We start from the raw sequence: 14,280 nt of genomic DNA on the forward strand, positions 1-14,280 counted from the left end.
ATTATAGAATCCGCCAAGAACGTATCACATTATCATTAAAAATATAAAATTTGCCGGTAAAAAATTGTCTTTAATTTTCTTGGTCTTTAATATTTATATTACTACAAGTTAAATAATAAACTTCGTAAAAAATATTGAATATGTATCTTTGTACAAATACAAACGCAAATTTAAATAATAAGAGCTTCGCTCTAATAACAAGAGCTCAAGTGATCAGAATAATTTATCTTATTGAAGATGGCCCAGTCAGCAACCTGTCGTTAATTTAATTGACGTTAGAAACTTTAATTCACGGTATCTTGAGCGGTTGTTAGCTCCCAGAAAATAGGAGGGTACCCGGTAGGAGGATACGACCAGTACCCGGTCGGCCGCTATCAACTTCGGCTCTGGATAATCTAGACTGGAACTTAGCTCCAACATGAATTAACTGCCAATAGAAATTTACAGGTAAGATACTACGGTTCCTCAGAAACCGTAAGATACCCTGAGGCAATCTAGAATAAGGGCTAGAATAGCTATCACTGCTCCTCGTAATCTGTAGTATTCGCAAAAGCGATTTCATTTATACTTCTTATATCGCCAAGTACCTGTTTACGAACGAGAGGTGAGCGCTATTTTCAATGCAACTGAAGACCTTTTAAGACCAATTTCCGAGGGGCAATTTTGGATTGGTACTGCTTGATGGAAGCTCTTTAACTGCTTATAGATATATTAGAGATATTTTGGAACAACATATTGTGCCTTATACCCATTTATTGGTAATGATTTTTTTCTAATGTATGATAATGCACATCCCCACGTATCTAGAAAAATTAATAAGTGCCTTCTGAAGAGTTGATATCACAGTTTCAGGCTGCCCAGCACGCAGTCCGGATTTAAATCCGATAGAGCATGCTTGGGGCCTATTCTACAGACGGGTGAGATCTGGAACCATCACCCCGGCTAATCTTGAAGACCCCTGCTATGGTTGTTTAATGCAGAATGGGAAAATCTGGAACAACATTACTTAGGGACATTGATTAGAAGTATGCCGCAACGTAGTCGTGATGAGATATTGCCAGGAAAGGAAGTAGTTTTTATCGGATATTGTTATTTTCGGCTTATACGCCAATTTATAAAGTTTATTAAATAGAACCACTGTTTATATTGTGTTTTATATATTTTACTCATTGAACCAATAAATATTGATTAAACTACCTGAAAATTAATAAATTTTTAACAGTTAAAAAATCATAATAATGTGATACTTTCTGGCCGAAATGTATTTAGTGTACTCTAGCATTGACTAAAAAAATATTTTATAGGTAAAATTTTCTCTCAAAAGGAATAAAATTGTCCCAGGGATATCACTTCCGAGTTCGAAACATTCCCTGAACCATCTCTTGTGCTATTAGGGTAGTAGAAATCAATAAGTCATATTGAAACATATAACAATGATCAGCTAAATCCTACGATGCGTCGAATCTTAATTACTTTAAAAAAAAGAATGCTTAGAAGTACTTGAAAATGTACATATTGAGGCACGCTAGGTTATACATATTTTATATAGCAAATATTACTTACTTACGTTCGCTTGTTTTGCAATTTAATATTCAGTAGCGCCTTTTGGAATTTTAATCATTAATTATAAATTTTTACAGCACATGCTGTTTACCTAAATATTTTTATTAATTTTTTTGATTTTTTTTAATTGTCCTCTCGTTTGATTTTAATTTTGTACTAAGAATTATTAAGTTAACAAGCGATGGATCGACAAACTGATTTTTCTGTCGATTATTGTACGATGAAGGTAAACATTCGGTACAAAAGTGGTTGTATGTATTCGACAAAATATCATCCATTGTTACTTGTTTTTTTTTTCAATAAGCGTTGTACCAAATATTAATAATATTATATAAATATCAATTCCATATAAATTCTATAGAAGTTTAACTGTAGGCGAACATTTTGCTGAATGTTTTATATTACGATAATAAACTCAAAAATAAATGGCTGATGCTTCGAGAAATCGTTTAGAATTTGTAATCGACAACTACAACACAACAGACGAACAGGTTGTCAGACCCTCTCTTTTTTTCTTTTCTAGGATAGAACTCTCTATTGACACATGACAACAATGACATTAATCTTTACTTTTTAAACTATTAATTTCAGTAGCTTAAAAGTGGTACATTCTTAAAATACTCCAAACCATGCTTAGGTAAGCAAGAGACATTTTTGAGTTTGTAATCATTGACAAGTTCTCTCTTTTCTTTCCTTGTCTAGGATAGTACTCAAACTTGACACATGACAATAATGACATTAGTTCTTACGTTATTAAAGTGACCAATGTAGTCGTACCATTTAGAGATTCTGTAGTATTAATTTCAGCATTAAACCTGGTATATCGTAAAATATTCCCAGGCATGTTTATGTAAGCAATTATTTGGGTGAACTTTTTGAGTTTGTAATCATTGACAAGTTCTCTTCTTTCTTTCCTTGTCTAGGATAACAACTTAATACATAACAAAAACGACATACTTTAAATGATCAATAAATCAATAAACGACACTCCAAAATTTCAGCAAAATTTTCACCTGTTAACGAAAAAAAGACTCGCTAGCCAAACTACAAACAACGATTCAATTTTTTTCGTACTTATTATTGTCCTAACTGTAACGGGCTCAACACGATCCCGCTATGCTTAGTATCACTAGTAGTTTTCTTTTGTTCTTTCCGCGTTTCCTCTTGCCCCCTGACCATCAGTTGCTCTCCACTAGGTTCACTACCGTCAGAAGCATTATTCAACGAACTTTCACTATTATCACTACGCTCGATCACTACGCTCAATGTCTCCGAAGCGTAGCCGATCTCCGTTTTAACGTTATCACTATCACTTTTATGGCCGGAAGCACTTGAAATCACTACGTCACTTTTACTACACGCCGGTTCACGGATTCTCGTCAATTTCGAACTTTCCGCCACCATCACTTTCGATGTAGACGAGGTCGAGTCTTCCGTCTCTTTTTTCTCTATAACCGTTAGGCCTTCGCTGTCGTTACTCGAGACACTTTGGATATCGTAGATGAAGTCCATTGGGGCCAATTCGATCATGCTGTCTTCGTGTGATACTCTACTGTGTTCCTCGGAGTCCGGAAGTGATGGTAAATGAATCTATTAAAAAACAATTAATAATTATGGAGGTCAATTTTGTCAGTTAGTGGACATATAGCAGATAAAGAATGTGATTTTACTTAACAAAATTGCCATTAAATCATGATAATAAATCTTGATTGACAGCTGTTTATCTAACATTGACACATTCTGGCTTTTGCACGTATCAAAAAGAAATCTTGGTATTACGAACTTAATAAATATACTTGGATTGCCAATCGATTGAGAAATAAATGACCACTACTAGGTGGCCTCCATTTTGCGTGATTGTGTCCTTTCGATGTTGGTCACTCTGACAAATTTCAGTGGTGCCAATTGTAGGGAAACAAAAACATTTTAAGTTTTTTACGAAATAGAGAGTTACATTTAGATAAGAATTTAAGATAGTTGCATTATTTCTGATATTTTTTTTGTACTTGTTTAATAATCTCGTTAAAATTGTTTCTTACGCATCCTAATACCATAAAAATGATAGTCTTAATTTAAATTTTTGAAATTAAAAATAAAGGTTATTGAAACCCTATCATTTGGTTTTTATTATATCAATTTCAAGAACTCTAATCTGCACATATGTTTCAATTTAGAATATGGTTTAAAAACAATGTTAATGAAAATGATCAGATGGTGAATGAACGACATAAAATGATGTAACTAATAAGTATGTACTTTATGGTTTAGATAACAAAACAGTATGTATAAAATAAGCTGACCAATAAATTAAAAAATAAAATAGGTTTTATTATTTAAACAAAATTATAAAAAGGGAAATTAGTAATTTAAGCGAGAGAGAGAAAGAAAAGCTCTACAGGTAAACACATAAATATTTTAAACCAGAACATAACTGGAATGGACATGTAAGAGGTATAGAAAAAAATAGTATAGATGTTTCAAAAAATTGCTATTTACTGGCAACTAGTTTCGCGACCAAATGAATATTATACTCCTAACTCCTTAGAGGAAAGCTTTCCAGAACATAGGCAATATCGTTCTACAAAGTCATATTTTAAGGATATAAATTTAAGGCATCTTAAAATTAAGACACCTTCGTTAATTTTTGAACTATGATTTTTATACAATATACCTATAATATAATTTCATTGTTTATGATTAAAGAAAGTGCACGAGTGCACGACACAAGGAAACAACCACTATAAAAATGGCGGCCACCAGGCAGCGGTTATTTTTAATCGTGGTGGTCATTTGCATTATCAGTCTAGGTATATTTATTAAGTTTGTGCTTGGTATTAAGTAAGAACTTTTTTTAACAAATGACAAGGTAAGAAACCAAAACTGGCAGTGTTGCTAATTTCGCTTGATTTTTGAGAGCATTCTTTCCAAAGCAACTGTCATCCTTACCTGTGGTATACTTAACTTCCTAACCTCACTTTCGATATTCAACGAAGGCAGCTCTTTAAACTCACTGGTGCTGGTCGAGGGTAAACTATAATTCGGCGGCACTATAGAGACTTTTTTCCGCGTGCCTTTGTGCAAGAGAGCAGTCTTGTCGGCGGGTACGAAGTCCACTTGATCGGCTGTTTCTGGATACCTTGGGGCTAACCTGCGCCTGTAAATTAACCATGCAATAACCAGATTTTACATGTTACACGTCCTTTACCTGCTATCCCTATGAGGACAGGCGCTTTCTTTTAATCTAGTTTTGTTGCGCGACCTAAAACACGTTGTGGGGCATGCGCAGAGGAGCACCCTGATTAGACAGCATAGAAGTCCGGCTACTATAAGCGTAGGCCCAATAAGTCTTAATTCCAAAGTCTGAAACGAGGTTAATAAAGAAGAAATATGGAAAAATATTGTGTGAGAAAAGGGTGGTGGTACCTTGAAGCCTTTTTCTCCAGTACCCACGAAGAAAATAACGCTACCGATGGCAGTAGTACCGAGTCCTACATAAAGTAAGGCGTTCGCGGCTGCGCTTTGGTGAAAGGCTACGTATTCTTCGTCGTCGTCTGAACCTCCACCATAAGTTGTATCGTGGATCTAGAAAATTTAAGGTTTTCAGATATTTTCTACCCAATATACTTTGTTTGAATATAATAGTCACAGATAATGTATCGCGGGTGAAATTAAGTGTGTTCTGTTGCATTCTTAAATTAAATCAGATCTTAAGGTCCGAATACGTAACTCTTATTTTTTAATATACGGCAAATCGAAAATACCTCAACGCGCAGCTCGGAGGAAACACTGAAATTTTCTCATCAAAATTCAAATGAACGGAACCAATTTCAGGGCTTATTTCTCGAGCCTCGAGAAATATCGCTTCTTTTTGCCGACTGGATTTTTAGCCCACGGGGATTTCTGCAGTCCGAAGTGATCAGGGTGTAATCTGCACGGGAGAGTAAACAGCGAGCGGAGCCACGTAAGCAAAAAGTTCAATTTTTATATTTACTGATAAGAAAATATTTGACATAGTAGATAACATGTAATTAGACATTCATAACCTCAAAATAACCCACTAACGGTAACAGTGTTACCAGACTATTTTTCCAATGTAACAGCAGTGAAAAAAAATTAGTAAATGTACTAAACAAGCTAAACTGTAAATTAAAAAAGAATTGGCTCTATTTATGTCACCAGTGATGACTTAAGATTACTAGAAATAAGTATTTATTTACACTGTATTTATTTTGATTTTAAAAGTCGCGCCATTATTCTTGAGTTGAACTGGCCCTCCGATGGCGCAGCCTCCTTATATATTTGGCAGACTTTAGTTCAGGAAAATTGGCTAATCTTTCACGCGTCTCCAGAGATGTCATTCCCGCTTGCTTCACCGTGATTATTCCGGTATGACGAAGCACAATTGATATTCGCAGCGTTGGTTATCGTTACAGTTCTTCATAGTATAGCAGTCTAAGTTATGAAGTCCGCATGCGAGTTTGGGAACTTTTAGTCTTCAGATCCTCAGCAAGTACCTTCTCGTTTAAAGAACACAAAGCGACCTAAACGTTCTTCCAAAGTGGCTTCTGATGTGACGCCTCTTTGGTAACCAGGTAGAAAATCAGTCTCTTCATCTTGAGTGCTTGTCCGACTCTAGGGATAGACCGATGCAGCTCTTGAATCTTTTCCGAATTTTCTACGGAAAATCTTAACTATTTCTCCAGACATTCGTAAATCTTTAGCCACACATGTGCCAGAGCAATCTCAACAGGAGTAGTAAAGAGGTCTTGCTGCACTTCACAGGTCAAGCCATACCAACTGACTATTTCGGCTATTAGAATGATGGGCCATAAATTCATTAAATGTCAAATTCCGCAGCTCAGCGTCTTCGAGGTTTTCATAATAAGGAGCCAGTTGATTAAAGTGAATGATTCGACCCCTTAGCGGCCTTTGTACTCTGTAAATAACATCGTTGATGAAGAACGGCTTCTAGAACTTTGTATGGCTCATCCCACGATGTTTGATTGATGTGAAGTTTCGGTGACAGACCCTTCCGTCTCTTAGGGTCATAGAGCCAAGCCAAGTCATCGTTGTTGTACCTCTGGTCTTTGGCGTTGACATCCTATGCGTCGTTAATCCGATCGCTGGTTGCTTTTTTTCTATATAGCTCACTAATGTAGTCTTTCCTGTCAACATCATTTTCTGGCGGACAACCATATCATATGGGAGACGAAGTTTACTTTCCATCACTATTCAAGGTAAAGATCGTCCTGTGGTTTTATGGATAGCCAATCGATAAGCCAGCAGGAACAAATGAAAAAACGTATTTGAGTATATTTGCTTCCTAGATTCCACTTTGACCAAATACTAATTAATGGTTCTATTTGTTCGCTCAACCATGACATCTGACTGCAGGTGTAATTCGGTAGTCCTCATTACGTTAGTCAGGGTCTTTATTATTTAATATTTATCCAAGATGTTCTTCTGGTGGATTTCCTCTAGCAACTTCGAAATCCGACATTTAGGTTAGGTACAACGATTTGCTTTCATTGGTGATTTCATGGTCGACCATTTTCTTTCGCATAAAAGTCCATCAACCAGGCATTCAATGTTCTAAGGATATTACAAAATATACCTAATGGGTGGATATTTCGGTCAATTGACAAACAAAAATATGCTCATTAAAAAAAACTTATTAAGAGATAATAATTTAAAAATTAACATACAAAAAAGATGAAAAAATCCTATTCCCTAATTTACTATACATCAATGTACTAAGGGATGATAAAATAGAAAAAATACGTTTTACATTCCCCAATCTTATAACTTTAAGCATTATCGTTTTTTAACTAACTATAAAAATAGGTAACATAATATACTTATTTAAAATAAAGGAAAAAAAACTACATTTCTTTCCTACAACAAAAAAATAAAGTAAAATATAATTAATATAAAGTAAAACTTATTTTGCCAAATTAGTTAGCCATTCAGCTTTTTTCTTTCATTTGTCATTTTTTGTTCGGTCTCCAATGTCAGCATCGGGTCCTATATATTTGTGTTCTGTGTCCCGAACTCTGTGCTCGACAAATTTCGCCTACACGCGACTTGTTTGATCGCTTTGAAGCGATACTTCGAGACGTTTGGTTTTAGGTCAGGTACATGTTGCTAAACTACACCAAAGACCAAATAAAAGTAAAATAAATCTAAATTTCTATATATTTATCATATCATTTTTTTGTTTATTCTAGATAGCTGGTTAAATCGTGTGTCCTTGATAGAAAAAGGATTACTTTCTTCCCTCATCTGATGTCTCTCTCAATTTGCTGCTTATAAGTCCTCATCTGTCGCAGCTCATATGTTATGGGCAACATATCCACCAAAAATTACCAATACATAAATTACCAAAATAAAAGTGAAATTTCCCTAGAAATCACCAAATTCGTGGTCGAATATCCGAACGCCTGCCGATTGTGACACAGAGAACAAACCCACGCGACTGTCACTAAAAATTAAACTATTAAATTTATTAAACTATTATTAAAAAAACTATTAATAGCGACTATTGAAAGTAAGGAGTTGATATCCACGGAGTCCCGCTGCTTGTCGCTAATTCTGAATGACAGCTGTGAAATGACAATTATCACCTGATCTGTCTTTAAGCCATATTTTAGCGAGTAAGCGCTTATAAGCGTCTTTAAGATATGTCATTGTATGTCACATATAATATGTTTGTTAGCGGCCTTGGAACACCGCTCAATGTCAAAACTGACAGCTGTTAGACATTAAGGCCCGATGTATGATGGGCGGTCAACAACATTTCATAACGATCTCCGGTTCAGCGGAATTAATCCGTTGTACAATGTTGGTTCAAACGATAACCTGGGGTTCATCTTGACCGTCCAATTTGGAGCGTTCAAAGGGAGTTCAAGCAAATTTTTGAGACTAAATTAATACCTATTTAGTATATCATTTTGATATTTTTTATTTATGTAAATACAGCCGCATTTCAATAATTATTCTGTTTGGTGAGGTTCTAATTTATTAGTTTCTAGGTTTAGTTTACAAACCATAAATATAAAAATGGATTCTATTTGAAAAGATAAAGAATTTAAGACAAGATTTAGGTTGAAAAAGCAAGCTGTAAGATTCATAGTAGATAGAATTTCTGAACAAATTTCATCTGTTACGGACAAGTATAATGATTTGTATTAGTTCAATTACACTATTTATATAGACTTTAAAAATACTTTTATATCTTAGATAGAATATCGTCAGCATTTTTGCTTTTAATCTGAACAACAATTGATTCTAAAAATTTTACAATATTTAAGATATGAAATATTTAAGATAAGATATGATATATGAAAATGATTTAAAACAAGTTAAAAAACCTGCATAGGATCAATGTCATATTTTGATGTTAGTCCTGTAAGTTGGCTCACTAATATTTTATGGATATCACTCTCGCTTGCAGTTATTGTTATCAAGAAGACCATTTTCTTCTCTCACAGAGAAATTGCTTGCCCTAATTTTTTTCTCCATGTCAGATAAGCAGACGCAAACGGTTTGGTAAGCAGCAAGGCGGCACAAAGCACTTTTAAACAAACAACACTTCGGAATTTACGGTCTTACGATTATAATCGGCAACAGACAAAAAACAAATAAGTAAATAAAAAAATTAATTTTAATGAATATGAAACTTCTTTTTTATGTGGCCATTGCAGACTTAAAATTTAGTAGAACCTAGTTTAACTATACTTGTACTGGAACAACACGAACCTCTCTGAACTACGTTCAACGAAGAACTGCAGTTTAGTAGAACTTAAGTTGAACCACTGCTTGTACAATCGGGCCTAAGTCATTCGCAAAAATATGACGACGTAATACTTAAGACATCGTAAGGCAACCGACTAAGGCGCTTACTCGCTAAAATATTGCTTTAATTTTAGTAGACAAACTCTTCTTAGAGAGGAGATAAAGACTTCCCCTATTTGTTATCTTTAAACTCTTCTTACCCGATTTCGTTTCATCCATCGGTGGTGCGCTTCCGTTTGCTTGATGCGGTGTTGCCGCGCTTCCTCGGAGAGCGAACAGCGCCTTCCCCGTTCCCGTTCCTGCCATGCGGTACGACCTTGCGAACACTACAACAATTATAATGCCTGTTTTAATGGCAGGTAAATTTAATAAGAAATCCGCCAACAGCGCTATGGAATAAACATCACTCAAATTTTGGGAGATCATCACATAGGGCGCTTATGTTTGGTATGATGATCAGAAACCATGCTTATACCAGCCCCATGAAATTTGATTCGCCAAAACGGAATTTCGGACGGCGGCCATTTTAGGGTGATTTGACATTGGGAAATTAGAGAAACTGATAGGAAAATTTGACAGTAGGGATGTTAGTGACTCTTTTGTTTGTGACGTTGATTTTTTTAAATTTATATTCTGGTAAGGCGTCGCCTCGAAGGTCAAGGAAGATTTCCAGAAATTAATCGCTGTCTATTTACCGTAATTTCTTGTTTCAAGTTATATTTTTTGTGGAATAAGAGTGTAGAATTTGGAATGGGGTAAGTTTTCTACACACTACTACGTATTAATTTTCCATTAATTATTCCTTAGTTCCCCATTAATATCATCAGCGTTTGCTCCAATATTTCATACGGGGGGCTTGCACCCCCCATGTGCTTACGACGGGTTGGGTTGGGTTAAGATAAATTATTTTGAGTTAGAACGTCGAGGCTTGCGTCCCCCATGTGCTCCACGGTCTAACTAAACAATTTATCCCAACCCTCGTTATCCCAACCCAATCCAACCCAACCCAACCCAATATTTTTGTGTACATAAAATCATACAGTTGTGTTTTATTTTTATAAAAAGAAGTGAAGAAATATTATTTTTTGTATATGACATATGTGTATCAATATTACCTGAGGACATTTTTTGAAGTAGAAAACATTGTTTAATGGTACGACGGTTTTTTAATTCTTTTGTTTCAAAAGTTAAATTTCTTCTATACATATTTGCCCAATTTAGAAAACTACAATAAATTGCACAGTCAACTGGTGTTCTCTTGGTTAAAATAGATTTGTATGTGGGAAATTTGTTTCTTTTAACGCAAATTCTTTTTATATTTTTTGAATACATAAGAAATATAAAAAGGAAATGTGAAAGAACAAGTATCGATGACAATCTGTTTTAACCGACTGGATGTACCTGCAGGTTGTGATATTTAGTAGTTTTCTTAAGTTGGATCCGTTTCAGAATTCGAATTTCCCGCGCTATATTCAAATTTGTTGCCGAATTTGACCAAGCCTTCTTTCAAATCTGATTGGTTAGAGAGGTTGCCAATAGTTATGGCTTACAAACGTCAAAATTAGTTCGAATTATTGCACCTTCAGTAGAGGGCCAAATTTTCTTCGCGTTAACACGGCAAGCCGCACTTCTCTATAAATTTGTATTCTGTGCTTATACTAGAATTTTAACACGTATAGCAAATGGGTGTTATAGTAAAATGCCTATATAGGGTGTTAATTAAGCTTGTACAATAACAGGCGATTCTTTGAGTAATTTTAAGAAAAAAGTTCAAATAAATATGTCCGCAAAGCCTTCCGCAGATACAGGGCGTTACAGAACTTAAATGAAAAAAATGTTTTTTCGTGAATAAATTAAATATTCTTTAACCAATTTTATCGTAATTTTGCGGTGAAATTCATACTGTGTAGGTAAAGTTCAGTGGCGTCCCAAACTAATAATATTTCTGACTAGAAAAATGCACGCCACTGACTTTTGTAGATTCTTTTTATTCGATTTGGCTAAACTAATCATAGTAAAGCTTTTTGGTCTATTAAACTTTTTATGTCTATGTATGTACCTTGCTTAGTTTTCGAGAAAAAAAATTAAATGCACCTATTTTCATATCCCTAGACAACAAAAAAAAATTTTTTTTTGTATTAATAATTAGAATATCATCAATAAACAAACATTCCGCTTTTGGACATGTGAATTTTTGAAAGGACAATTTTTCGTCCAACGAAGATAGTGAAGTCACATATACCCAAAAAGCCAAGAACCCTATAGCTAGAGATTAAAGAGAAGATTTTAAATAAGCCAGAAAAATTTAAATTAATCCTTCTCATCGCCTCAACATTGAAATAAACCTTACAAGGGCTACTTTCCAACTTTTCTCGAATTAAAAATGAATAATAAACAACTGCTGAATTAACAAAATGTTTAAAAATCTACTTTTAAAAACTTAAATTTTTTTTCCGTAATGCAGCTTTTGTATATTATGTACTTTTATTGGATTAAAAACCTACTATATGTATATAATTTAAATAGTTAGTAATTGTTAAATAAAATAGTTACTTTGTTGTTACAGAGTGGCTTTGAAGATGGTCTAACAAACCGAAAACGCTCAGCGGATTTTATTTAAAAATTACACTGACATACAAAGCGATGTCTTATTTCATTCCTAAAAGTAAACCCTGTTCTTCAAGTCAAGACTTACTAAATTAACTGTTGGAAATGGCTCCGTTCGGTTTCAATACAACCATCTAGTCGCCTCTTCATTGAATTACATACTCTTCTGAAAATACTGGCGTATTGTTTATGTCATATGAATTCATGATTCTATTTCAGAGATCTTCTTCGCTCTTAATAGGAGTTTGGATATCAACAAATAGAGATAATTTGCTTTTAAAAATTTTCGCGACAGTATACTATAGTGTGGTGCCCCACAAACGAAATCTTTCCATGGTTAAAAGTTTTTCTAAAAGTCCAGGTAAAATAAATTTTAAAAACCTTTGATATTCTTCTTCATTAAGTCTAGGTGAAAAAAATGTGGCCCCATAAGATGGTCACTGATAATTCCAATTGAGGGTTATTTTCGGCCCAAATGTGATTGTTGTGAAAATTTATAATAAAGAAATATTTTCCCAGTGCTGGTATTAGAACTTTTTTATTTAAAACAGCAATTTTATGTAAAACAGCTTCTTTAAGTTGAAATTTCTGAAACGATGTAGCGTTTGATATTTCATTAATTTCAATAATTACATTAATAATTTCATTCACCTTCTTTTATTCATATTTCTTTAAATTCACACTGTCAATGACACATTACTACTGTAACGCATCACTCTCCTGGTTTAATTATCCATGCTTTCTGTTGACGGTCCGTCACTTTTCTGATTGGTCTTAATTAATGTTTTCTCTGATTGGCTGATATTGACAGCTCAGGCGAGAGGTGGGGTCGTTACTGATTTAGTCGGTACTGGTCCATTTTTCGACGACTTGTTCTTGTATTGCAGGTAGGAGCGCACGTAAAAGGCCAGCTTTTTATTACCGAAGTTTGTTAAGCAGGAAGTGGTCAATATGGTTTGTAATTTATAGTCCTTAATCTTGTTCCTTTAGGGAACCGTTTAATTCATTATTCTGGTGCAGGATGCCCAAGATTTTGATGGATAGAGAATGAAACTTAGCAAGGTGAGTGTGTCACATTTTTAACGCCATTCATTTTTTATGGAAAGTAAATACAATGGCAACCGTTGCTTTAGGGTTTTACTTTTCCGTTTTTCTCTTTATTCTTCCTCAATTGTTGATGGCTGCAGGCTTTTGATTTCCCCGGGAAATTGCTGAATGCGGTGGAGCTGGAACCAGAGTTAGAGCTAGTATTAGAGATTCCCAGTCCGGATACAGGCCAGTTTATTCCATTTATTTAAATATTACTAACCATAGATTTGTCTCACTTATTTAAATTTTTATTAATATACCTTTTATTTCAATTTAACGTTACAAATATTTAATCAATATCATAATTTAATACGTCAATTTCTTATCTATAATTTTAGTTATTTTTTGTTCAGTATTTTTCAGTACCTTTCTTGGTAGTTAAGTAGATATAACTCGGTTAAGGCTGATATGCCTTAGGTAAAAAGGTTCATGAACTTTCCCCTGCGTACTACAAATATATACAAAAAAAAAGTTTAATAATTGCAATTTATTTTTCAAGTGCTGAAATCTACTTAGTAGCGAAATCATAATTTAAATGTTACTTTTGTCAACCTTATTTTAATCATATCAACATTATTCATATTTTAATTCATAATAAATTATTAACATTTACCTATACATATGAAACCTATATCCCAAGTCTTTTTCTTAGTTTTCTTTCATTTATAAAAAAAAAAACTAAGTGGCGCTCTCTTATTTAATAGTTATAATCAAGTTTAGTTTTTATTACCGGACGAAAAATGCATCACACTGAAATCAGGCCACCTTTTGTATCGAAACAACAGAGAGGAAAATACACACATTGGCGGAACAGCGATAATGATTCATAAGAGTATAAAGCGGCTAGTTACTAAGATGAAATCCATATCGAGTAGAGTCATTTACATAGTATTGAAGATATCGAAAAGATATAGCGTCCAAATAATTCAAGTATATGCCCCTACAAGCTCTGCACCCGATGATGAGATAGAGAGATTCTACGATGACATTTCACAAGCGCTGATAATAGAAACAGCACACTACAAATACATTATTGGCGATTTCAATGCTAAACTAGGAGTACCAGCGGGAAACGGAAATCAATATGTGGGTAAATTCGGACTGGGTTGTATCAACGAACGAGGAGAAAGACTGATCAATTATCTCCAAAAAGAAAGTATGTACTGTATGAACTCCTTCTTCAAAAAATCAGAAAAGAGACGTTGGACATGGAGAAGCCCGAACTCA

At 34.3% G+C, this 14,280-nt stretch overlaps 1 protein-coding gene across 1 annotated transcript in view; it reads right to left on the reverse strand.

Moving 5' to 3' along the window:
* Positions 1 to 2,620: 2,620 nt before the first annotated feature.
* LOC126738327 (uncharacterized) overlaps positions 2,621 to 14,280 on the reverse strand; it is a 250,508-nt gene continuing 238,848 nt past the window's right edge. Inside the window, exons 4-8 of the mRNA XM_050443599.1 lie at positions 9,558 to 9,683; positions 4,987 to 5,145; positions 4,769 to 4,923; positions 4,510 to 4,717; positions 2,621 to 3,153 (exon numbers count right to left, since the gene is read on the reverse strand). Coding sequence (XP_050299556.1) covers positions 2,641 to 3,153; positions 4,510 to 4,717; positions 4,769 to 4,923; positions 4,987 to 5,145; positions 9,558 to 9,683 — 1,161 coding nt within the window. The 3' untranslated portion in view covers positions 2,621 to 2,640. The remainder of the gene's footprint in view (positions 3,154 to 4,509; positions 4,718 to 4,768; positions 4,924 to 4,986; positions 5,146 to 9,557; positions 9,684 to 14,280) is intronic.

Source organism: Anthonomus grandis, chromosome 1 (assembly GCF_022605725.1).
Source record: "Anthonomus grandis grandis chromosome 1, icAntGran1.3, whole genome shotgun sequence".
In the NCBI taxonomy this organism is placed as follows: domain Eukaryota; kingdom Metazoa; phylum Arthropoda; class Insecta; order Coleoptera; family Curculionidae; genus Anthonomus; species Anthonomus grandis.